Source organism: Impatiens glandulifera, chromosome 7, assembly GCF_907164915.1.
Source record: "Impatiens glandulifera chromosome 7, dImpGla2.1, whole genome shotgun sequence".
NCBI classification, from domain to species: domain Eukaryota; kingdom Viridiplantae; phylum Streptophyta; class Magnoliopsida; order Ericales; family Balsaminaceae; genus Impatiens; species Impatiens glandulifera.
Genome location: NC_061868.1, coordinates 30,975,384 through 31,002,229, shown reverse-complemented (window position 1 = coordinate 31,002,229; position 26,846 = coordinate 30,975,384). Strand labels below are relative to the sequence as shown.

General features: G+C 31.6%; 3 protein-coding genes across 3 annotated transcripts; 1 reads left to right on the top strand and 2 right to left on the bottom strand.

Moving 5' to 3' along the window:
• The first annotated feature begins 8,552 nt into the window (after window positions 1-8,552).
• On the top strand, window positions 8,553-15,065 carry LOC124945147 (aminoacyl tRNA synthase complex-interacting multifunctional protein 1). The gene is made up of 13 exons (XM_047485530.1): window positions 8,553-8,670; window positions 8,987-9,067; window positions 9,242-9,412; window positions 11,120-11,185; window positions 11,738-11,803; window positions 12,865-12,951; window positions 13,281-13,337; window positions 13,486-13,637; window positions 13,751-13,841; window positions 13,933-14,001; window positions 14,314-14,405; window positions 14,498-14,561; window positions 14,759-15,065. Exons 1-13 carry the CDS (start codon window positions 8,587-8,589, stop codon window positions 14,861-14,863), a joined length of 1,185 nt encoding a protein of 394 aa, XP_047341486.1. The 5' UTR covers window positions 8,553-8,586; the 3' UTR covers window positions 14,864-15,065.
• An 813-nt stretch (window positions 15,066-15,878) lies between these two features.
• LOC124909728 (probable LRR receptor-like serine/threonine-protein kinase At3g47570) lies at window positions 15,879-16,968 on the bottom strand. The gene is made up of 2 exons (XM_047450377.1): window positions 16,296-16,968; window positions 15,879-16,207 (listed from the first exon to the last, which is right to left on the bottom strand). The coding sequence occupies exons 1-2, from the start codon at window positions 16,966-16,968 to the stop codon at window positions 15,879-15,881; spliced, it is 1,002 nt and encodes a 333-aa protein (XP_047306333.1).
• A 15-nt stretch (window positions 16,969-16,983) lies between these two features.
• Window positions 16,984-19,050, bottom strand: LOC124909727 (LRR receptor-like serine/threonine-protein kinase GSO1). Its single transcript, XM_047450376.1, has one exon. It carries the CDS (start codon window positions 19,048-19,050, stop codon window positions 16,984-16,986), a length of 2,067 nt encoding a protein of 688 aa, XP_047306332.1.
• Between the last annotated feature and the right edge of the window lie 7,796 nt (window positions 19,051-26,846).

Sequence of the window (26,846 nt, the reverse complement as noted above, 5' to 3'; positions counted from 1 at the left end):
GTTCTCTTTTTCTTTCACTTCAAATCCCTCTAGTTGCACCGTGTAGATCTCTTCTTCCAAGTTACCATGAAAAAATGCAGTTTTTACATCAAGTTTCTCAAGCTCAAGGTCTAAGTTAGTTACTAGACCTAACATTGTACGAATGGAAGTCATCTTTACCACTGGTGAGAAAATATCCTCAAAGTCGATGCCCTGTTTCTGTCCAAAACCCTTTACAACAAGTCGAGCTTTATACTTCATAATTTCTCCATTTTCATCTCTCTTTAGCTTGAACACCCATTTGTTTCTCAATGCCTTTCGGCCCTTAGGAAGTTCCACCAGCTCATATGTGCCCATTTCTTGCAATGACTTCATCTCATCTTTCATTGCATTCTGCCACTTAACTTTGTCTTTATGAACTTGTGCCTCCTGAAAACATTTTGGCTCTCCTTCTTTTGTCAATAGAATATACTCTGAAGAAGGGTACCTTTTAGAAGGTTGGTGCTCTCTCTCAGACCTTCTTAATGGGGGCTCTTCTGGCTCCTCTTGATGATGTTGCACCCCCTGCTCAGGAATATCATAAACAGTCTCATCATCATTACTACCATTCATGTTAGAGGTTTCCTCAGTGACTTCTTCATTATGTTCATCTTCATCGGTTACTGTTGACTTTACATGTGAAGGAATTGGTATGAGTTCTATGGACTCATCAACTCACTCTGACTTCTCAATGATTTCTGGATTTATCCCATTTTGACCCTCGAAGAACACAACATCTCTGCATCTAACAATTTTCTTCTTTTCTGGGTCCCATAATCTGTACCCAAATTCCCCATTTCCATACCCAAGGAAAATACATGGAATTGTTTTATCATCCAACTTGGATCTTTGCTCCTTTGAAATATGCACATATGTTTTGCATCCAAACACCCTTAGATGCGAGTATGAAATATTCTTCTTAGACCATACACTTTCTGGTATTTCAAACTTTAAAGGAACAGAGGGTGACCTGTTTATGAGATAACAAGTTGTGCGAACTACTTCTGCCCAAAATTGTTTTGGCAACTTTGTCATCTTCAGCATGCATCTCACCTTTTCTACAATGGTGTGATTTATTCTCTCAGCCACACCATTGTGTTGTGGAGTTCCAGGCACTGTTTTCTCATGTCGAATTCCATATTTTACACAATATGCTTTAAACTCCTTGGAAATATACTCTCCCCCGTTATTAGAGCGAAGACATTTCAGCTTATTGTCTGTCTATCTTTCTACCATGACATGGAACTCTTAAAAGTAATTAAATACCTGGTCTTTCGTTCTCATGAAATAAACCCACACCTTTCTAGATGCATCATCAATAAATGTTAGAAAATATCGATTGCCACCCAATGACTCCTCCTCAAAAGGACCACACACATCAGAATAAACCAAGTCCAACACATTCTGTTTCCTTTCTGATGTTTGACTAAAAGAGACTCTGTGTTGTTTACCAAATGGGCAGTAGTCGCATAGATCCAGAACCTCATCTTTGGTTGAGGGGATGTGAAGCTTCCTCACTAGAATTCGTAACCCTTTCTCACTCATGTGGCCGAGACGTTGATGCCACAAATTTAAAGAGCTTTCAGCTTGTACTGCATTCAACCCATTCTTGAGTATCTTCACATGGGTTCTGTATAAGGAGTGCCATGACTTCCCTTTTGCTACAATCATTGATCCCTTACTGAGCTTCCATTATCCACTACCAAGGTAATGTTTGAATCCATCTTTGTCCAATGCATCACCTGATATCAAGTTTAGACGCAAATCAGGAATATGTCGCACATCTTTCAGTATTAACTGATGTCCCAGATCTGTCTGCAAACAAATATCACCAATATCCACAATGCTCGAGTGACTAGTATTACCCATCTTCATTGTACCAAGATCTCCAGCCTTGTAAGTCATGAAGAACTCTCTATTTGGTGTAGCATGATAACAAGCACCTGTATCAACTATCCACTCAACTCCTTGGTGATTTTCTACATGTAGATATTGTTCTTTTTCACAAGAAAGAATTACTACATCATCTGCAGTTATTGTGGCTGTGGTATTTCTGATCTCATCATCTTTCTTCTGATTTTTGTCTTCATTCTGAAGCCTTTTCCAGGCTCTACAATATTTCTTTATGTGACCTTCTTTACTACAGTGATAACATTGTCTTCCCTTAAATTTTGATCTGCCTCTGGAGTTGTTATGGCCTCTTAATTGTTGTCGGTATTCAGCTCTTCCCCTGTTCTCTGTGACAAGGGCCTGTGCACTATTTGTATTAGTTGACTTCCTTCTTGTCTGCTCATTGAACAAGCTGCTAGTAACTATACTCATAGTAAGAACACCATTCGGAGCTGCATTACTGACTGTCACAACCATTGTCTCCCAACTGTCGGGCAATGATCCCAAGAGCAATAAGCTTGCAACTCATCTTCTAAGGTCATCTCCATCACTGACAATTGATTAATCAAGCTCTGGAACTCATTTAAATGCTCAGCAACACCCGCACCTTCTCTGAATTTCAGATTTACTAACTCTCGAATTAGAAACACTTTGTTACCTACTGTTTTTCTACTCATACAATGACTCCAGCTTCTTCCACAACTCATGTTCACTCTTCTCACTTGTTACATGGTGGTACACGCTATCATCAAGCCACTGTCTAATTGTGCCAACTGCTTTCCTGTTCAATTTTGTCCAATCACCGTCAGACATATCTTTTGGCTTCGCACTATCTCCTTCAACCGGCTCATACAAGTCTTTACAGTAAAGGATATCCTCCATCTTGGATTTCCAAATCTGCCAGTTATTATTTGTCAACCGGATCATTGTGCTATTGCCTTCCATCTCAACCTACAAAAGCACTCTTCAAAATAAACCTAACAACTCTGATACCACTTGTTGGGAATTTTGAAATGAAGATTACTTTTATACTGTAATCTAGCAATGTGAGATGGGTAAATGCACAGGTTATCCAAGTCTAAAACAGAAGATCAAGCACAGGATAAAACAATACCAGATTTACGTGGAAAACCCTCTCAACTTGGAGGGTAAAAAACCACGGGGCCAACCAGCAAATTTCACTATAAGCAAGAAACAGATACAAATGTTCTTCTCAACTTTAAACCCAAAGTTGAGGTATACAAACAGAGAAAACCAATTTCATTCAGACTTAAGTTAGTCTAGATATAAGACAACAAGAGATTGAAACCTGAAGGTGAAAATGTAAGAGATCTACTTCTCCTTCTCTTCTTCTCCTCTGTTTCTTCTCCTCTATTTCTTCTCTTCTTTACATAATGTCTTCTCTCTCTAGAAGTGATAGAATGAACAGCATTCTTAGGTTTTGACTTGTTTTATTAAATGCCTAATTGGGCTGGACCTAAAGGCCCAACAGCGTCTCACGGTTGCGTCACGTAGTTGCGTCTCGCGGTTGTGTCACACAGTTGCGTCACGCTATCAAGTGTCACAATTTATTTCATATTTCTTGGATTTTATTTGAAGGCTTATAATTTATTTCATATTGCTCTCTCGCACCTGCCTTGATGACACTTCATGCTCTCTCTCTCGCACCTACCTCGACAACTCTTCTTGCTCGTCTTCGTCTTCTCGTTCATTCATCGACTTCATCAGTAATCAGGTTAGTGTTAGTTTTTTTGGTTTTTGTTTTAGGGTTTAACTTTTTTTCGTCTTCCGAATGGTTTAGGGTTTATGTTAGGGTTTAAGGTTGCGTCTTGCTAATGGTTCATGGTTTATGTTAGATTTTAGGGTTGTGTCTCGTGGTTGCGTCTCGCGATTGACGGTTGTTTCTAGCGATTGATGGTTGCTTCTCGTTTGTTTATATTTGTTGTAAAAGGTTTTCACCAACAATATTGTTTTTGTTTTTCTCTTTTGTAGATGACAGACATCGTTCCTGATTTTCCTAGTAGGATTTCTTTGAAATCTGTCCAAACCCTAAAAAAATTATCTGACAGGTTTGAAAAGATGAATCTTATGGAAAGGGCTCTTAATTGCCAATTTTAGTATTTATTCAAAGGAGTCCCGCACTTGTTGTTCTCAGGAACAATTCTACATCAGATTCTGCTTCGGAAGGTTAAGTCCTATTCTAATAGGATGATTTTCAACTTGAATGGTGAGGAACTGAGTTTTGGTATTAAAGATTATGCCTTGATTACAGGTCTCAACTTCGACAGATGGCCTGAATACAAAGATGAATGCCTTGATTATTTATATGTATGATAAATAATAGTAAGTTTTTTAATATCTTATTTTATTAATTTTCATTCTATGATACATAATAATAATTACTGAATAACTTAATATTTGTCTTTGCAGAATCGTTTTGAGGTAGTGCCGGAACCTTCGAGCACTATTGGCAATAGATAATGGAAAATGTTAAGGTGGTTTGGGATATGTTCCGATGTGATATCAACCAAAATCATGTTAAGGCTCATGATGGGGATGTAAAAGCTATTAGAGCACACATCCTGAATAAATATTCGCAAGATGATTGGAATTATATTTTGGAGCGCCATTTTCTCCAAGACGATTTTCGGGTGAATCTTTAAATTCTAAACTTTATACATCCTTGTTTAAAATATAACTAAGTATTAATTGATGTTTTCAAAAATAGGTAAGAAGTGAGCAAAATTTTAAAAACAAGAAGAATGTTCGAATTGATACATCATGCGGGGAAGTGTGTCATTCTCACAAATAACAGAAAAAATTGTAAGTGTATTTATTCGAGAGTCAATAATATGTTAATTATATTTTGATAATTAACATTAATATGTAATCTTTACCGGAGAGGACTACGGGTAAGGCGTCATCACACATTAACCTTTTATACGAGACACACAATAGAAAAGTAATAGGATAGGAGTCTACTCGTGTGGTGGATCCATATGTACAAGAGAATATTGTAAGTGTACTTAATATTTCACTTACTTATTGATGTTATAATTAACTAATCAATTTTTGTTTTATTTTGTAGGGTGCGATGCGTCAGACGATGGAGAGAACCCTGATATGTCCGAATATGAGTTGACTGATAACGTTTTTGGACGAAGGGCATGGTGGTGTCATTGGGATGGATCTGGGGTGAGGCCCACACAATTTTGAGGAGATTTGTGGGGTGGAAGCCAATTGCAGCGGAGGGAGAAAATAATTGAACATTTGCGTAATGAACAAGTTGAGTCTACGAGGAAAATATAACATTTGGAGTCTCGATTACATGAGTAAGCACTTGAGACACAAAGACAAATGGAAAGACAAATAGAAGAATTCCAAAACTAGTTAGCAGCGTTTATGGCGAGATATCCTCCACCTCCGGATTAATCTGGTATATGATATATTATTTAAAACTAGCTTAGAACTTTGACTGGTTTATGATGAATATTTGGATGACTGTATTTTTTAATGTGCGATTTTGATTTATTGGAATATGAAATTTGGTATGTTTTTGTTATGAGTTGAGTATGGTTTCTGAAATTGTTTTAGTTTAAATAGGTAATAATCAGTTTTACAACCATTTTATATTAAAAAAACTCATTATCGCCGAGAGAAATAGACGTCTGCTCTCGGTAATTAATTAAGAGTATCACCGAAAGCATTGACTCTACTCTCGATAAAAGAATTGAATTATCACCGAGAGCATTAGCTCTACTCTCGGTAATATTATCTTTGAGGGCTGTAAATTCTCTTAGTGATACTATTTTTTCCTTCACTGACAACCGAATTATTGATACCTTCTGAGAGCATTTGTCGCCCTCGGTGAAAACTATCACCGATGGCAAATAGGCTTTTACCGAGAGTTATTGACCCTCGTTAAAAGCCATTTTTTACTAGTGACTAAGAACTATTTTAACGACCATTGACATCTCCTTAGAAACTAAAGATTTGACTCAAATATTCACAATGGCTAATACTTTTGCTACCAATGTCATTTTGTTTTTCAAACAGCCAAAAATCTACAACAAAAACACAAATTTCCAACAACTTCTCTAATGGCGATTAGAGTTCTATCATATCTTCATAGATATATATTAGTTTAAATATTCTTAAAACATGTTCTGATACCACTTATTGAGAAAATGATCTAATCTAAACCCACGATAAAAAAGATATAAAGATAACTGGATAAAGAATAGTAAAGAACAAAATATATAATAAGGTTCGGCTAACAATATCTATATCCTCGGAAAGTCGTCAATTCTATTGATTTTCATGAAATGATGATTCAAGTAACTATAGATTATAATGTCTCTATTTATAGGAAGGAGTACATCAAAGTTAAAAAGACTAAATTACTACTCTTAAGTCCAATGAATACTTAAAACCCATTATAATATATAAACTCGAAATAAAATATGAGCTCAAAATCCAACCTAACTAACTCACCTATTTTGCCCATTTACTCACTTTTAAGATCCAAATAGTTAGAGTGAGTATCCAAAATATAGATTAAGCAAAAAATATATATTTATTTTTCTTTTGTCTATTTATAATTATTTAAAATTTAATATATATATATATTTTTATTAATCTGATTTATTGGAATTACCTATTATTATTATTATTTAAATTATATAAATAAATAAATTAGTTAATATAATATATATATATATTTAAGTGAGTAAATAAGATAAATATTTAATTAAAATAAAGAAAAATTAATAATTGGCTTCAATACTTAATCTGTGTCACAATTATCGATAAAAATAAAACTAAAAAATAATATTAACAAATTATTATCTCAAAAGTTAAAGAAGTACAATTAAAATTATTTTATATTATTTTATATTTTATGTGGTACATTCTTAAAACTCTTATTATTTATGTTGCTTTTGCATTTTCTTTTCTTGCTCAAAAAGTGATAAATAATTGATGATATTTTTCACTTCTTTTTTATGATAAGGTTTAGCCTATAAAATTACCAAGTCATGATTAAAATTAAAATTTCAAACTACCAACTCAAAGAACATGTCATTATCATATATTTTTTCTCATAGTGTTAATATTTTATATTTTGTTTAATATATTTGTTTTAAGTTAGGTGTTTGAGATGATAATTTGTTAAAATTATTTTTTAGTTTTGAATATTAGTCTAATAAGAGTTCTAGATTTTTGCAATTGAAGTTCAATTCTATAACCACACATGTGAAAGTTGAATAATGTAAATGTGGGATTTCAAAGATTAATAGAAATACATAGGTGTCACTATTTGTAAAAGATTTTTAAAAAATTATAGTTAAAGAAAGAAAGGATATAATAATACATTTTATTAATTATTCATAATCATTCTTTTAAATTTGTATTTGTAGTTAAATTAATTATATCCCAATTCATTATTGATAATAAGAAACTGAAAATAATATTAACTGAAAATTTATATTTAAGGTATAATTATAACTTACAAATATATAGGGTTAGTTTAATTCATCTTAATCCAGGCTTATTCAACTTATTTAAATAAGCTAGGTAAGTTTGATTTAGCTTATAAACGTTTAATTTATTTATTTTTTATATTTATAATATTATTTAATAATTAATATTATATATGTAAGGTTATATATATATATATATTAATTTAATTTTAAATGTTAATAAATTATTTAAATTAAAATATAATATATTTTAAAATAAATTATATTAATATATTAATTTTTATTAATATATAATTTATTTCAAATATTAATAAATTATTAAAATTAAAAAATAATATATTTTAAATTAAATTATATTAATATATAAATTTATATTAATATAAAATTTAAATATATATATATATATAATTATAATTTATTTATATTCATTTTTAAAAAGTAAAATTTAAATATATAACGCAAAATTATATATTTTAAAAATATTTTGCTAGTGATTTACAAAATAATAATACTTATATCTATTATCAAACTCTCCATAATTTAAATTTTCTAATTCCCACTTTTATTATTTATATGTATGATAAATTTAACATGTGACCTTATTTTTAAGAAGTGGAATTATATATTTAAATTTATGTTTTATTATTATGATAATAATTTTATATTAAAATAGAAAAAAATAGAAAAAAATAAAAAAATAATTATTAAAATTCTTAAATTCTTAATTGTATATAAAATAATATATAATTAATATTAATTAAAAATAAATTTTATAATTTTAAGTAAATTCTTGAATGAATCATTTTAAATTAACTCTCAATTTTACTATTTTAAATCTAACTATTTTATTAGTGAAAAACATTTATTATAAGATTATTAGAGAATTTATTTTAATTTTTATTAAAAAAAAAAGTAATAATCCACAATTGAATTAAAAAATAAAAAAATCACGGATTCAATTCATCTGAAAACACTTCGACTTGAATCGGGATATTATGACGTAGGTTGTTTGGGATGTCATGTTTTTGTTCTTTTTAAAATAAAACAATAATAATAAAAAAAAAACAAAATTGAGTGAAGTTAGTAAAGAAAATTGTAGAAGTTAGGGATAGATTTATATATAGTGGGAAGGTCTAAGGAGTACAAAAACCTAGACGCAAAACCTTTTGAGACGGAACCCATTTGGAGACTGAGGGAAATGGCAATTCTAAAACAGAAAGATGTTCTGAGTAGAAATCAACTCATTGCTTCGGCTCTCTGTAAGAACCTCAAACTGGATTATGTAAGCACCTATTATCATACTCATTCTCAAGCTGGATTTAGTCGCAACGCAAATGAATTACTTGAATGAATTGTTCAGTATTTCTTCATTAATCATTCTTGTATGCCTTTCGATAAATTCAATGGTCTCTTCTGTGAAATGTAATGCGTGGTTCATATTTGGTGAAGAATGAAGATGCTAGTGATTGATGATTAATCGCCATTGTGAACGCAACTTTATTCTCTTTTGTCAGTTTGTAGTTTTCACTAACTGGGTAGTTTTGATAATGTTTCTGCATTAATGGATGCATCTAAATCTTTAGCATTTGACTTGTCAGGAAAGTTTCAAGGATGATACTTTGCAAAGTGATATCAAGAGCTTGTGCGAAAAGATTATTTCTTGCAAAATCGATGATAAGGTCAGATTATGCTTTTGTTGAGTAGGAGGAATGTATCCTTGCATGTTTGATCTGGGACATCTTTTGTGCTTAGCTATACCTCTGCAAAACATTTTGTAGGAGTTTTGTAGGCTTCATATAAGTGTTTGTGAAACTATACTTTTATACTAATGTTGAAACATTATTTTTTCTTAGGAGATGAAATGGATATCTATTGCTGAAAACTTTCCTGTAGATTCTGATAGTTGCTTGAGGACTCTCACTGAATTAAATGAATCACTTGCACCAGTATCTGTTATTCGTGGAGAGGGGATGAAACCGTCTGTAGATGATATTGCTGTATTTTCAGCAGTGTATCCCTATGTGGTATGTATTTCCACCTGTTCTAATAATATTTTTCCTCCAAAAGGTGGTAACAATTGTTGGGTGTAAAATTGTCATGTTCTGTTGCGTATATTTTCTTTGAAGAAGGAAGTTACATGATAGTTAGTTTGTCATCACTGTAATTTGGTGCTTTCCACATCATAATTCTTTTTGGTTCTTATGATGATGTGTTTATTATTTCATTCTTTAAGGATCAAGATCTTTTGTGTCTCCCAAGTGAATGATATTCTTTTTCTTTACATTATATGTATTTCATATAAGAAAAGACAAGGGCCATCTTTTCTTGTCATATTATTCTATATTCTATCATTTCTTAGTGGATTCATTCCCATTTATGAATACGTTGAAGGTCGATCATGTCTTGGAATTTTACAATTTATTAGGATTTATAAAGCTGTTAAGCTAATTTGGATGCGGTAATCTGTCTATTGAAGGGCCTCTTTGTTTATGTGTTTATATGTGATATCAAATTGTTGTTATCATTTTTAACATAATTGAGTCAAAGCCTTTTTCATTTTTAGGAGGGACCAATGGTCTCTTTAGGCTATAGATATAGCTAGGATTATTCTATAAATATAGGAGATTTATGTTAGTGTTTTGATTTATTGAATGAAATTATGAAAGGTTCTATACTCTTGTCTAATTTTCTGCTTGCTTCTGTAACTTCTGTTACAGATATATCAAGCGGTTGTATAAAAAGTGTATATGGAATAGGGAGCTAGAAACTACCCAAACTAACAGAAGGCCATAAATAACAAGCTATATTCTCTTTAGATTCCATTGTTAGCTGGCACAAGTTGTTATGTCAAAGCCTATATAGGATGAAGAGATCACTGATTATTAGCTTGAATTGAATCATCCTGTTGTCCATCTTCTCTTTTATATCCTTCTCTTAATCCTCTTGCAACTTCTCACCATTTTTCTTAGATTTTTTAAACCCTGGTTGTACTCTATTAAAATACTTGGAAAGAAAAATTATCAGAGGCTCTCATTTGTACTCTCATATTTTTCTTGCCTTAATCTAAGTTTGATTCGTATCACAATTTATTTAGTCAATCAATACTAGGGTAGACTGGGTATTATAATCCTCTTTGAAGAATATGCCCATATCCTGGTCACACTTCCTCTGTTATCTCAATAGTGAACGACTTTCTTTTATGATTCTCAAACATCTGAAAAATGACTAACCCTTATTTAGCTTTAAATGAATAGTGAAGATGTCTTTCAAAAGTCTACATAATTTATTGTTTGAATTGTCTTTATTTTGCATTCAGTAAATTTTTATTTATATAATCATGATTTTAAGGTTATTATTCATAATACAGCATTACAGCTTAAGTTGAATAGTACACTTGACCATCCAGTTACCCTTCAGTATAATGGTTCATCCATATATCTTCAGAATTTCTTATACTCTCTAGTTTGTCCGTCTTCTCTCATTTCATCCCTTGATAGGCAGCATATAAGTTGGTACCAAGAATTGCAAAATGTTTAATAATTGGTGCTGGAAAATAAATTATGTGTATCATTTGCTGCAATGTTCTCATTTCTAGAACGTATGAGCTTCATATTATTGCTTATAACAACATAGGAAGATGAACCACTTATATGTGTCAAAAAATGATAGTTGGTCAGAATGTGATCCTACATGATAGATATAACAAATGTTGATTGATCTTCTGTTGGCAGGTTAGTCTCCCTGATTCAGACAGGAAAACCTTGCCACATTTACTGAGATGGGTGGATTATATTCAGGTACTAAATGTATTGATCATATAATTGTAAACATGTAATTGAGTAGCTCTATGTTGTAATGTTACATATAAGGAATTATTTTTTGATGCATTAAATACTGTTTTTTCTTTTGAGTAGATTTACATGAAATATGCATGACTTAGTGCAGTTTTACATTTCTGTTAATGCAGTAATTTCATACCCTTTGAAACAGAAAACATGTTTATTCTCACAAATGCTGTCTAGCATTCTTCTAGTTGTGACTTGATTATTTGGAACTGTACTTGTGAAAATTGAATATTCTAGCAAATTAATCCATAAGTGCTATCTATGAGATAAGCTGCAGTAAATAGGAAATAAAAGTGGAGATGGAGGATATATCACCAATGACAAAGACATTTAGATTAGAAAAACAAAGAGTCTTTCCTTTCTAACAATTCCTTATTATTCAAATATATGTACATTTCTACACCATATGGATTTTATAGGTCTATCATGAAATATTTCTTTTATTGACCATTCTTGTTTATCTAGGACATAATCTAATTGATTTCTTGATACTTGCTTGTGCAGAATAAGGAGGATTTTGGAGAAGCCTTTGAAAAGATACATGTAGAGAAAGTCAACTTTGCACCTCCAGTAAGTAATGTTATATGATTGGAGATTTGTTACTAGATTCAGTATGGAAGTAAAGCAGTTTGTTGATTTCAGTCAAGGATAGAGTCCCTATTAAATATTAGTATGAGTTAATCTACATGTAAATTAATTTAGACCTGAAATTGTTGTAACATATAAAATTCAACACTAGAAATCATCCAAAGTATATATATATATATATATATATATATATATATATATATATATATATATATATATATGTTCATATTTTAATTATTCACTGACTTGGTGTTGTAGGTGATGTTTTCAGTAACCAATCTTAACTCATTATTCATGGCTAGTTTGTATATAGATTTTGTACTGATTCAAATTGAAGTTGTACTTAGTTATTACACTTTAGTGCACTACATCAATCATTGAGTCTATTTGGAAACTGATATTTTGTCACAATCCCAATGGAAATTTGCTAAAATAAAAATTAAATGTGATTTTGTTTTCTTTGGTATAAGTTTTTATTTTTATTTATCTCTCTTCCATCTGATCATGATTATAGTATTATTTTCGACTTCATTTGGTATAAAGATGATTTTTTTAGATCATGATCCAGAATTTCAGATTATAGTGTGATATTTGGCTCCATTTTGCAGACTTTTTTATTTATTTTTTGTCATGATCTACATTATTTCTTAACCATGTTCTAGATTATTTTTTAGAACAGTTGATGATCTTTGAACATAACAAATGTAATTTTTTCAGATCATGATCCATATGAGAAATATGCATACCAAAACAGGCCATATTTTGATTTCATTATTCAAATAAAATGGTTATGATTGCTTACCTTTTGTTGTACTTGCATATACTTTGTATGTTATTATAAAAACCATGTAGCTAGTTCCTTGGTGATGTGTTATTTGAATAAATGCATTTTATTGAATGATCTCCCTAGATTTCCTAACAAACCAAATGAAATTATTTTTCATGCTTATTATTTGGTAAGTGTACTCACATGCTGATCAACTAAAGTTGCTTGCCAACTTTAATTAGAATTCACTTTCGTTAAATTTTCCTAATTTGTGCAGCTACCAAAAACTGTTGAGAAGGTGCAGGTGGTGGATAACACCGTGAAAAGTGGAAACAACTCTGAGGGAAAGAAACCTGCTGATAAGGTACCTCAACATGCATGTTTTTCTTTTCAATGACATTTCTCTTTTCTTTGTTTAAGTCGAGGGGAGAGCGTTTTTTACTCATAAGAATGTTGTAATCCTTGAATGAAGGGTAAAAATGGATACACATTAACGTAGAATTAAAAAATAAACACTATTTTCTGCAAGATATCTCGTTTGGAAACATAACTTAGTCAGATACTAAATTGGCTGTTTCTCACTGGGAATCAAATAAGCCCAAAATGAAATATGGATGGTGTGTTCATTTTATGGATTTTGTACTTCAATCCAACTTCTGCAAATTGACAAAATTTAATTTATTGATCCTCAAGGAAAAGGCGAAAGAGGTTAAAGTGGCCACAGTGGAAAAGACAAAATTGCCTGAAAAGGTAAGTAGAGAATACACTTATCTCAGAAGTATTAGTTTGCAATTTGTTTTTATTGTTCTCTTCATTAGAGATCTCAACAATAACATTATGGAAGTTGTCTTGATTTTGTTTCTGCTAATTGACAATACTAAATTGTTTGAACCCTAAGGAAAAGGCAAAAGCGGATAAGCAGACAAAACAGGAGAAGACAAAATTGCCTGAAAAGGTAGAAGAGAAGAAAGATGAAGAGACAAGTGTTAGTTTATTGAGAATACAGGTAGGCCTAATTCGCAAAGCATGGAAGCATCCCTCAGCTGACAGGTATAGTAGACTACATTTTTGCATATTTCATTTACATGTTTGAATTCATAATTAATAACAGATAATATTCTTGATTACATTCTCATAAACTAGAATCTTGATTACTGGTGCAGTTTGCTAGTTGAAGAGATAGATGTGGGTGAAGCTAAAGTACGACAAGTTGTCAGTGGTCTAGCAAAATATTGCACTCCTGAAGAGCTGACAGTAGGGCTTTCAATTAACATCCATTTTAATTTTCATTTATGTAGATTTTGTCTAATGTCTCGTGAATTTGGTTTTTTGTAATATTATACAGAACCGCCAAATTGTGCTAATTACAAATGTGAAACCCGGAAAGCTGAGGGATGTCGTGTCCGAAGGCCTGGTACTTTCTTTTTGTTTGCTTTCCTCCTCCTAACTCTTGCAGTTTGGTATTACCTTACTTTGAGATAACTTTTATGTGAAGTACTCTCCCGATATTAGTTTCACATTTTATGATATTAACTTACATATCAGGAACTTAAAATTTCATTTGGTTTATTTAACATTTAGAATTCAATATTCAACCTTCTAAAACTTAATTTTTCAGTTTGATCAAAAAGCACCATAAATCTTGTAAGCTAATGTTGATATAAAGCTTCCTTAAGTGCTTCATACTATTAATTTTGGATTATTGTTGATTCATGGTCTCTTTCAGGTGTTATGTGCTTCAAATGAAGACCATACCGTTGTTGAGCCTCTAATTCCTCCAAAAGGGGCGAAAGTGGGGGAATGTGTTTCATTTTCTGGGTACTATGCATTTCTGTGTTGAGAGCATTTTTCTTAGGATAAACTGTTGGATGAGGTTACTAAATGCACTGTCTTTCAATGTTTTCATTCAGGCATGATGGAAAACCAGAAGATGTATTGAATCCAAAAAAGAAACAGTTGGACAAGATAACACCAGTACGTGCCTAATTGCCCTTTTTATAGTCTTTGTTTGATTATCACATCCATAACCTATTTAGAAGCTGATATTTTATCATAATCTTTGGTACAATCACGGTTCCATTAGAATGATGATAGAGATTATAACATGATTTTTTGCTTCATTTGGTATAAAGATTGATGATCGAGATTATAACGTGATTTTGTGAATGCAGCATCTTTTCACTAGTGAGAAGGGAGTGGCTACGTTTAAGGGCATACCATTTATGACTTCGGATGGGCCATGCACGTCCTCCATTCCCAATGCAAGCATCAAGTGATGATATCATTCTATTTTATGTGCATTATATATATGTACTTTCTGCATTGGAATCTCTCTTCAATCTAGTTACTGATTTTGGAATGACATTTTACGAATCTAAAAATTTGTGGTGTTTTAGAATTTTAAATTATTTATTCTGGTTTCTGGTCGGGACCTTTTGACTTATTTGAAAAAGTAGGCTTTGTCTCTTTTTCTTCATATATCTTTGTCCTATTTTGTTTTTGTCAAACACATTTGTTTGGTAAGAATTAGGTTGGTAAAGTAGTTAAAATTTGGATTAAATTTTTAAGAGTCTAATGATACATTTTTTTATAGTAATTTAACTAATTTTTTTTAAGGTAAGCCATTCCATTCTGAGATTAAGCAAAGAAATGATCTAATAATGAACTGAGTTGTTTTGATCTAGAAACTAAAGTTAAGATGAGTCTAAAAAAAAAATTCATGTAGTTGAAAAATATAACTTTTTATTTAAATTTTTTATCACATTACCTACTATGACATTAAAGATTTTATTTGTTATAAGTGCCAGCGCATAAAATTAAATACGTTGGTGACATTTTTTTTTTTGGACGAAAATGTCCCCGTTGCGAGACGCAACATTCGGTTGCATCAACTGGTATTCACGAGACGCAACCGGCAATTGCGAGACGATTTTTTTTTTTTAAAAAAATAAAAAAAATTTGCTTCTCGCGAATACCGGTTACGTCTCGCAATTGTGGACGTCTCGCGACATGGGCAAAATCGTCCGAAAGAAAAGAAAAGTGTCACAAGCGTATTTAATTTTATGCGCCGACACTTATAACAAATAAGGTGATCTTTAGTGTCATTTCATTAAATTTTTCAACCATTAATATGATTATTACTCTTTTCTAAACCACTAAGATAACTATTACTATTTTCTAAATATTAAAATATACAAAGACTTTTTAGATGATACAAATTTATATATGGCTGGTCTTGGACCAATACAACCGTCTCTCTGCTAACTCCCAACCAAACCACAAAAACTACTACTAGGTATCCAATAGTAACCTTTGTTTGATTTTGCTTAATGTTAACACAACCTCTTTCATGCTGATTCTCTCTCCCGGCCCTTCTCTAGAGCAATTTAAAGCTACTTCTATTATAGAAGAGCAACAATCTTTTTTCCCTAGCACAAATATACTTGCATCAATAACCTCGAAAACAGAGTCCGGGTATGATTCCTTAACCCATTCCCTCAAGGTTCTACTCTCGTTGAACATCTCCTCAGTTGGCTTCTTCCCTGTCATTGTTTCCATTAGCATAATGCCATAGCTATAAACATCTCCATTTGTTGACACCATTCCTTCCGAACCATATTCTGTTTGTTATCCAAATCAATATCATATATGCCTATTAGTTTTAGTAGTAGAGAAAAAGGAAAGAATAAAGGTCAAAGTGTTAATTACCTGGTGCTATATATCCTATGGTGCCTAATGTCTTAGTGTTAGCTGCAGTCTTATCGCCTTCAGCTAAAATCTTTGCAATTCCAAAATCACCCAAATGACCCACCATTTCATCGTTCAAAAGAACATTGCTTGGTTTTAGATCACAGTGAATCACTGGCTCAATTTGACCATGATGGAGATACTCCAAAGCAAATGCCACATCCAGCATGATGCTCAACCTTTGGAGTAGATCCAACCGGTAGTTTTGAGTATATAGCCATTTGTCAAGGCTACCGTTGGACATGTATTGGAGAATCAAGGCTTTGAACTCAGGATTAGAACAAGAAGTAATCACTTTCACAAGGTTTCTATGTCGAACAGATCGCAGCACACGACACTCTGCATCGAAACTCTTGTAAGCACCCTCTTGTTGCAAATTCAATACTTTTACAGCAACTATTGTACTGTCGTCCGCGAGTATACCTCTGTAGACAACACCGTAGCTTCCTGAACCGAGTAGGTTCGATTCAGAGAAGTTTTCGGTGGCACGAACAAGCTCCGAGTAAGAAATCATCCTATGCTCAATATCTGGTCCCAAAACATCTGGAGGAACTATATTCTTCTTGTCATCTATTCCGCGACATTTCTTACACACTACGATGACAATGAAAGAAACAACAAGAAGAAATGACATCCCAGGTACAACATATCAAAGTAGAATGTTCTTCACATTGTTGTTGTTTTTGTTGGTTATGCTTTCACATGACTTAAATCCCATAAAAGAAGCTTGTTGTTGTTCACACAAGTCTTCATTACCCACAAAAGACCATGCTTTGAATTTTGCAAAGGGACCTCTAAAGGGTATCTGTCCGGATAACTTGTTGTATGACAAATTCAAGTAGGAGAGACTTGTAATTGACTCCAGAGATGTTGGAATATTTCCACTCAATTCATTATGAGATAGATCCATGGCTTCTAACGTCAGCAACCCACCAAGTGATTCAGGAATAGATCCTTGGAGCAAGTTGTGTGACAAGTTGATTGAATTCAGGTTTCTAAACTCCCCAAATACGCTTGGAATGTCGCCGATGATCATGTTTCGAGATAGGTCGATGTTTTCCAACGAAGCAAGCGATTTAATGTTTACGGGTAGCTCCCCACTTATAGAATTGGCTGATAGGTTCATGGCTATAAGATTGTTAAGGCTCCATAAAGTTTCAGGAATGGAAGATGTCAGCATGTTTGAGCTCAAGTCTAAGCGCTGAAGACGAGTGATGTTATACATACAAGTTGGGATTGGTCCAGAAAGATTGTTACTTTGGAGTGAAATCTCTCCCAAATTTTGTAGTTGACACAAGTCATTTGGAATGGAACCTTCAATTCTATTCTTATCTAGATAAAGCCTTTGTAGAGATTTCATTCCTCCAACTTTCCAAGGGATAGTTCTTGTTATGTTATTGTTGCTTAATGATAAATAGTTCAATTTCTCCAAAGAACCAATTCCAGGAGGAATCGAACCTTGTATATTGCAATCATCAGCGAGAAAACTCTGGAGAGAGTTCGAGAAGTTGCCAATGGAATATGGAAGGAACCCGTTAAGCGGATTTGATAATAAAACCAATCTCACCAATGAACGACAATTTGTAAGTGCATCGATAAAAACAAGCTCTTCACCATCTCTTTCCCCTGTCAGCATGTTATTGTCAACATGGAAGAACTGCAACAATCTCAACTTGCCTACACTTCGAGGCACCGACCCAAATAACATGTTGAATCCGAGATCGATCAAGAAAATGTTAGTGGAATTCGATATAGATTCAGGAATGTTTCCACTCACTTGATTCGTATTAAGATATAGTCTCTCAAGACTAGGAAGCTTAAAAGGAGGAAGTTCTCCCGAAATAGCATTAAAGGCAACTGAGAATATCTGCAAAGTTGAGATATTGAACATACTTGGAGGTATGACTCCGATAAGATTGTTCCCCTCCATGTTGAACTCAACTAGATTCGATAGAAGCCCATACTCGACCGGTATACTCCCTTGTAAGTTGTTTGTTCCAAACCAAACTTTCTTTAAGGTAGAAACATTCGACAAAGCAGGTGGGAGACCACCATTAAAACTGTTGTTTCCAAGATAGATGACTTCTAGTTTCGACATAGTACCCAATTCTTGAGGTATACTTCCATGAAGATTATTGTATGGAAGATATAACTCTACAAGCTCTTGGCAATGACTTATTTCAGATGGCAACTCGCCAGATAGCTGATTGAAGGCAATATCAAGCAATTGAAGCCTGGGAAAATACTTACAAAAGTCCTTTGGGATTTCACCAGGGATGCTATTTTGCGTAAGAATTAGTGATAATAAAGAAGACATGTTGAATAGAATTGGTGGGAATGAAGTCAAACCCATTGATCCCAGCGATAAGTACTGAAGTGTCTTCGATATGTTTACGAGAGTCGAAGGCAATGGACCTATGAGGTTGTTACCGCTTAGATATAGAGTTCGAAGATTTGGTAAGTAGCCTAATTCTTTAGGTATGACATTATCGAACTGGTTATTAGCAAGAGATATGACTTGAAGTTGGTGACAGTTGGATAGAGTAGGAGGTATTGAACCTTGAAACTGATTGCCTTGTAAAATGACAAGTTTCAAGCGGTATAAGTTGCCAATCTCTTGAAATAAGTGACCGTTCAATTGGTTGTTTCTGAGGTCTAATAAGATGAGAAATGAGAGATTACCTATATATGGTGAAATGGTTCCTGTCAGGTTCATGTTCATGAGCCGAAGAGAGGTGACCCTCTGTCGACGAGAACTGCATGAGACACAAACCCAATTGCAGAAGTTGGTTGAAGTTGTCCAGTTTTGGTTGAGTATTGGATTGTAGAAGTTGAGTTTGGATTTGAAGTCTAAAAGGGCGGATTGGTCTGTGAAATTATTTGAAGCACACATAATCACTGACACAAACAAGGATGAAATAGAAAGAATAAGCAAAGAAAGGAGCAGATTACTCATCTTAAAAAGTTGTTATCTGGGTTATTGTTATGAAACAGATTACTATTATATATATGATTTCATGTAGGGATAAAGAGATGATAATACTGGTCTTTTATGTTGACTTGAATCTATGTCATTAACAGAACATTAGTCAATAATAGTATTACTATATTGAGGTTTGATCAAATGTTTGAAAGAAACTCTCATCTATGGACTATGGCCTTACGTCACTCAGATAGTTGCTTGCGTTTGGACTGTATTTGTAATGTAATATCTATCAAATGAAAAACAATTCATTTCTTGTTCGAGTCATTTTTATAATGTTAAAAATGTCTGTTAATCTAACTGATGACTAAGTCATAAGATGATAAAATAAAGAATGAATTTTATTCACCTATGAGAAAGCGGATCAAAAATTAATAAATCGGTATCAATCAAAATATAAAAATATTTATCTCTAACTTTTTCATGAATAAAATGACATACACTATTGACCATGTAATTTTTTTTTTTGAATTTTGAGAGCGACATATTGTGCATTTATTAGAATATTCCGATTACAACTTCATCAATTTTTGTACTCATTTTTTCAAGGACATCACAAATTTTAATTCTTTTAGGATTAAATGAAAATAAAGTTCATTATTACCTCTAAAATCACAAACTTGAACCGCTAACAAGCAACTAATTATAAACGTAAATAATTTCTCTTTTTTCTAGTTAGATTGAGCATATATCAAATTATCAATATATTTTGCTGGCCTCATCAAACTTTTAATTTTTTTTTCTCGTAAATAGTATGAGGCAAATTTTTTTTTCCATAACTAATATGAAAATGCACAAATTTTCCTTATTTGCCACTTTTCAATTATCAAATTCTACAATGAGAATGTTTGATATATTAGACAAATTAACATTATTTAGAAAAAAGAAAAAGAAAATAATAATAAAACAATATGCCTTATTTGTTGATGACGAATACTCTAACCAATAAATCAAACTATTTTTTTTATTAACAATACAATTTTGGTTTTCAAATTTTGTATATGTCTCTTCTATAGATATGGACATATTCACTCATTTGTATATTAAAATAATATTAAAATATATATTTTATTTTGTTCGGATCTCGTTGAATACAAATAAAAAGTAAATAATGGTCACATTTAGAAGAAGAAGAAATTGAAGAAATTTGGATATTGAAAATTTCAAAGTTTTCACTAGATTGACTTATTCTTCTCAGGGTTTCGATCGTGGTTGTAAATATGAACTTTCTTTCAACTAATTTGTTTCTATGATTTTCTTTGTTAACTATCATTTGGAAGATGAAGCAACTTATGTCCCCCTTTCAATAGTGTTTCTGGTTATAGTTGAAAGATATAAATACAGATGAAGCATCAAAGAAGATATCCTTTGGCAGCACAATGAGTCATTGGGAAGATAGTTGATCGATTAGATGGAATCGGGGTTAATTATCGCTTTTCATTACATGATTGAATTTGCTAACAAGAATAAAGATGGCAACAAGTCATTGAAACTTTCTCTTCTTTCTTAATTTAACATAGTTTTTTTTTTTTAATTAATTGATCACATTTGTAAAATAAAACAGTAATTTTTCTCTCTTTTTTATTTTTTAAACTATTGTCACTCATCACATATTTTTTAAAGTATTTAAAACGCATTTGAGAGTTTGAGTTATGGATGACAACGGTACCTTACCCACCGGGTAGTTAAGTACTTATTCCTGAACCCAATAATCATTTTACTACCCGACCCCGACGAGTACCTCTCTTTATATCCTCGTCCCCGATTTGGGATACCCATTAACCGATTAAATTTTTGTAAGATTATATAAGTTGAAGAATAAGAAATATAACTTTATTAAATATAAATAATTTTAAAATTATTAATCGAAATGTTGAAAAAACAAATGAAAACATTACTTACCTACATATTTATGTTGTAGATGTTAAAGAAGATAACAACTTTATTGTAGAGCTGGAGAAAAATGTTAGAATGAAGTTTTTTTTTTAAAAAAAAGTTAAAGAATGAAGATAAATAAGATATGAGAGAAATAACATTTTGTTATTTAAAGAAAAAGTTGAAGATAAATAATTAAAGAGTAACAAAGAGAGGTTATACCTTTTTTTGGGGAATATTAAAAAATAAAATTGGAGTGAAGTGCGAATAAGAACATAATAAATAATGTATTAAAGATAATGTTTGTAATGATGAGGTATTTGAAATGTTACATTAATCTTAATAAAAAATATTTTATTTTTATTATTTATATAAACGGTTATCGAGTTTGGGTTTCGCATACTCCCTATCCCCAACTCTAAACCCGATTGAGTATTTTTTTCAACCACAAATATCGGGTATACAGATACCCATTGCCATCCCTAGTTTGAATAGTGTATATCTCAAAAAATTACTTAATTTAAAACACAAATATGTCCAAAATTAGTATACCGCACAAAAAATTATGTCATTCCGAAGTTTTATAAAAAATAAATACTAAATCTACCTTTTTCCGAATTTTCTCAAATATTCCTCGTATCAAAAATTTTAGGTCACTCAAATCACTTTCAACAAATTAGAATGCATAAGTCTCGAAAACTACTCGATTTAAAAAAATATGCGTCCAAAACTGTAGCGCCCAAAATTTTCTTGTCCCGGAAAATCTCGAGATTCGAGAAATTTCAACATCGGTTTGCGTGTTAAAATTCTTTTAATAAAACATATTTAAAAGATTTATATAAAAATGTATTTTGACATTTTAAAATTAATTATAACAATAATTAGTTTTTATTATTAATTCTATTTTTTTTTGATTTAAAATAATTAAATCATAATTTGATTAAAAGGAATATGTATTCATAAATTAATTAAAAATAATTAATTTAAAAAATTATTAATTTGAGGAAAGAGTTGCTAATTGATTTTTAATTTAAAATGAATGAAATATTTTATATACGTATATAAACGTATATTTGATCAGAGATTCTTTTGAGTTCGTTGTTTGGTGATACTCGGAAAAGGATTTTCGTACTTTATTCTCCGTACCTTTTAAAAAACGGTATAAAATTCACAAAATTTTGGCTATTTATTTGAAAGTTTGATTTTTATTATGTTTTATTTAACAAATTATTATTTTTCATTTAAAATTGTAAAATAATATTTAAATGTTGGTATATGCGATTGATGTTAAGAATTATAGAGGAAAACACCTGAAAAATATCCGTTTAAGAAATTATAATTTTAAAATAAATTCAAATATGTCATTATCAAAATAAATTTTTTTGAAAAATTATAGAAATATTTTGAAATCGTTTTATATTATTTTGGATTTTTTAAAAATATTTTAGGACTTTTAATTCTTTAAAAACAATTAGAAATTTAAAATCCTGGGTCGTGAATCGGGTTAAATACGCGGGTTTGGATCGGTTTTAACCTAGGGTCAACGGATCTGGGTGCCCCATCAACGCGGAGGCCGAGCTTCAATCGTGTGTGTTGGTCTTCGATCGAAAACCATGTCTAGCTGGATTTCTCGATTGAAAGTAGGTCAGATACAAGGCTTCTCGGTCGGATGCGAGATTTCTCAGTCGAGTGTCGAGGAGGGCTGTTTTTCTCGGTAAAAAACGAGACCCAAGTAAAATCCTCAATCAGATGTCTAAATTCTTCAGTCGTGTTGAGTTATGGAGACTACACTGATAATAAACTCTACAATAGTTAATTAGAGTTTATTGGGTTTTGTATTTGTATTTGGGCTTGAGCCTGACTAAGAGTTATTTAAATTTTATTACCTGGATGTTATAATAGGGTTTACATTGAGGAGACAAAATTGTAGTGAGATAAAGTGTGAGACAAAACCTTTATATTTCTTCTTCTTTATAGTGAAATATGGTTGCGACTGAAGTGGACGTAGCTCATATGAGTGAACCACTATAAATCTATGTCTTCTTGTGTTATTCTTTATTACATTTTTATAGATCGTTTCAAGCAGGTCAAATTTGTGGATCCAAATCATAACAACTGGTATCAGAGCTGCTAGGCTAGATCGGAGCATTAGAAACAATATCAAATGAGAACATTATAGGACACCAAATTATGCATTCTGGAAGATGCAGATTAAAGATTATTTCTATGAAAAGAAGCTTCATGTTCTTTTGAGTGAGAAACTAGAGAGGTTGAATGAAGTTGAATGGAAATTCCTTGATAGACATGTTTTGGGAGTTGTCCGATTGACGCTAGCCAAAATTGTTGCTCACAACGTAGAAAAGGAGAAGACCACCATGAGTTTGATAAAAGCTCTCTCTAATATGTATGATAAACCATCTACTAACAACAATGTACATTTAATGAAAATACTCTTCAACTTAAGAATGATTGATGGTAATTCTGTCACTACTCATTTGAATGAATTTAATACAATTGTGAATCAATTTCTATCTGTTGAGATTGATTTTGAGGATGAAGTTAGTGTCTTAATTTTATTAGTATCTCTACCAAATAGCTGAAAACCTATGAGGGCATCAATTAGTAATTCAGTTAGAAATACTAAACTGAAATTTATTAAAGTTAAAGATCGTATTCTTTCTGAAAAGATTCGTAATATTGATTCTGGTGAAACGTTCAAATGTTTTGATCTAAATGTTGAAAAATGGGCATAAGTAATGATAGAAATTTCAACTGAGGTAAGAGAATATCTATTTCGAGGAATAAGAGGAGTTAGTCCAAGTCTGAACGGATATTTGATTGCTGAAATTGTGGTAAGAAAGGTCACTTAAAGAGTAACTGCAAAACACTGAAGAGAAAATATGATGATAAAATGATGCAACCAACACAGTTATAAAACTGTCACTGATGCGTTGGTTCTATCTGTTGATAGCCCAATAGATTTATGGGTTCGGGAGCGTCTTTCCACACCACTACCCACAAAAAATAATGGAGAATTATGTGGCTATAAACTATACTAAAATTTATCTCGTAGTTGGTGACCCACTGAATATTATTGACATGGGGGACATCAAATTGAAGATGACAAATAGTTTTGTTTAGAAGATTAATAAGGTGAGACACATTCCAAGTTTAATGCACAATCTGATTTTTGTTACATAACTTGATGACGAAGGTCACAGTTTCAGTTGTAGAAATTATGCGTGAAATGTGTTAAATGAGCAATAGTTGTTGCTCGATGTCACAAAACTGGAACGTTATACACAACTTTAAAAGGTAGAGAAACAATTGTTGCTGTAGTTGATGACTCGAAGAACAGTGAGCTATGGTATTGCAGGTTGGGTCATATGAGCAAAAAAGGGATGAAGATTCTTTTGAAAAATGGTCAGATTCCAGAACTAAAGTCTGTTGAACATCAATTATATGAAAACTGCAATATTGGAAAACAGAAACGGTGAGTTTCTTAAAGATTAGGAAGGAGCTCAAAGATAAATGCTAGAGTTGGTACACACTGATGTGTGGGGACCTGCACTTATTTCTTCTACGGGCGGATCATACTACTACGTGACTTTCATAGATGATTCGACAAGAAAAGTATGAGTTTACTTTATGAAGCACAAGTATGAAGTATTTTTTATTTTCAAGAAGTTGAAAACTTTGGTTGAAAATTAAACAAATCAGAAGGTTAAGTGTTTGAGATCCGACAACGGAGGTGAATACATTAATTCAGATTTTAGAGAGTAGTGTGCTGTGAATGAGATCAGTATGACAAAGACTATTCTCCGAACACCTTAAGAGAATGGAGTAGCTGAACGAATGACTCAGACATTGAAGGAGCGTGCTAGAAATACGCCAACGCACTTTAGATTCAATCAACGGAGAAATTCTTCCTCGAGCATCAATTACACACGTATGTCTCAACGTCAATAAAAAGAAACGCTATGGAGGAGAACAAGAACATGCAAGTAAGGATGGAGGAGATGCGCACACAACATGGACGTGAAATGGAAGAGATGCACACGATGATCCGTTCACAAGAAGAGGCTATGCATGCACAACAAGAGGCTATACAGACGCTTATGTCTATGATTCCCCCTCCTCCCCCGATTAGTAGTTATTGACTTACGGTTTGAAAATTTTGTATTAATACAATTTGAGATTTTTGTTGAAACTTGGAATTGATTTTTTTATTTGTGAATGGTCTTTTCTTAATAATAGTATAACAACATATGAAACAGGTTTAATAAAATTTTAAAAAATGCCAAAAACCCGAGAGCAAGTATTATCAACGTCGGCGTAAGGAGAGCGCCAACGTTGATAAAGAACAATATTAACGTCAGCGTTAGGTGAATGCCGACATTAATAAAAGAACTAGAAATGTTCTAAAAACCCGAGAGCAAGCATTATCAACGTCGGTGTTAGGGGAGAGTAGACGCTGATAAAGAATGATACTAACATCGACATTAGGGGAATATCGTCGTGGTTAAACATCATTATCTTTTAACGACCAATTCTTTAGAGACGACATAGATTCGATGGTTTTATTCGTCGACACTAATAATTATTAACGTCAGCAATTTGGGCTTTTAACAACGATTTATACCGTCGCTAATGTTGTATTCTCCACTAAATTGTTTTCAATACATTACCCTAAAAATATATATATGTTTTTTCTGTGTAATGCACGGGTCTGTTTAACCACCTAACAATGTTATAACTAAGTAATTGAATCATTTGATATGTTTTTACATCTGCTCATCAATTAAGGCCTTGTTATTTCATCTTCTAGCCTAGCGGCAACAAGTGGTGGATATCCCCCAGGCCACCATGAGATTCTGGGTTCGAGCCCGTCAGACGGCAAGTTCTGGGCATAGTTAAATAGTTAAGTATGTTTGAGGGCTATGTACTTAGCCCGCGGGGATTAGTCGCACTCCATAAGAACATCAGAACCCAACGTTCTAAAAAAAAAATTAAGGCCTTGTTTCATCTCTAAGTTTTAGGATAATTTTACCTTAAAATCCAACCATCACATCATTAATCTAATCAATTATTTTATTAATTAAAATATCTAAATTATTCTTTACTTAAATATTATTTATATTATTAAAAAATAATATTAATACATATATCTTATATTTATTTTATTCCATTATAAAATTTATTTTTATATAAATTAAATTAATAAATAATTTCATTTAAAAAAATTATATTAATTATATTAATTAAAAATAAATTTTAAAAAATAAATTATAACTTAATATATTATCTAATATACCATTTAAATTTTAAATAGTTTAAATAAATAACTATATATTAGAAAAATAAATTAAATATATATAAAAATTATTAATTAATTTATAAATATATATCATTTAAATTAAATATTTATAAATTAAATTATTATTATTTAAAAATTATTCTAAATAAATATTCTAATAGACTTGTTTAATTTTTGGTTATTATCTTATTAAATTTATTTTATATAGTTTTTTATATTAATTATATTAAATAAAAATAAATACACAATATAAATAAAATTATAATAGTAGTGATTTATAAAATTAATATTCATTAAAATATTTATTTATATATTAATAAAAGTTAATATTAACTTA

What these genes read in the sequence shown, in the direction of transcription:
- LOC124945147 (XM_047485530.1), top strand. Translation starts at nt 8,587, where the DNA reads ATGGCAATTCTAAAACAGAAAGATGTTCTGAGTAGAAATCAACTCATT. An exon ending in CTTGCAAAATCGATGATAAG is followed by an intron (nt 9,068 to 9,241) that starts GTCAGATTATGC and finishes ATTTTTTCTTAG; the next exon opens with GAGATGAAATGGATATCTAT. An exon ending in AAGCATCCCTCAGCTGACAG is followed by an intron (nt 13,638 to 13,750) that starts GTATAGTAGACT and finishes TTACTGGTGCAG; the next exon opens with TTTGCTAGTTGAAGAGATAG.
- LOC124909728 (XM_047450377.1), bottom strand. Translation starts at nt 16,968, where the DNA reads ATGTCATTTCTTCTTGTTGTTTCTTTCATTGTCATCGTAGTGTGTAAG. An exon ending in CATAGGATATATAGCACCAG is followed by an intron (nt 16,208 to 16,295) that starts GTAATTAACACT and finishes GATAACAAACAG; the next exon opens with AATATGGTTCGGAAGGAATG.
- LOC124909727 (XM_047450376.1), bottom strand. Translation starts at nt 19,050, where the DNA reads ATGAACCTGACAGGAACCATTTCACCATATATAGGTAATCTCTCATTT.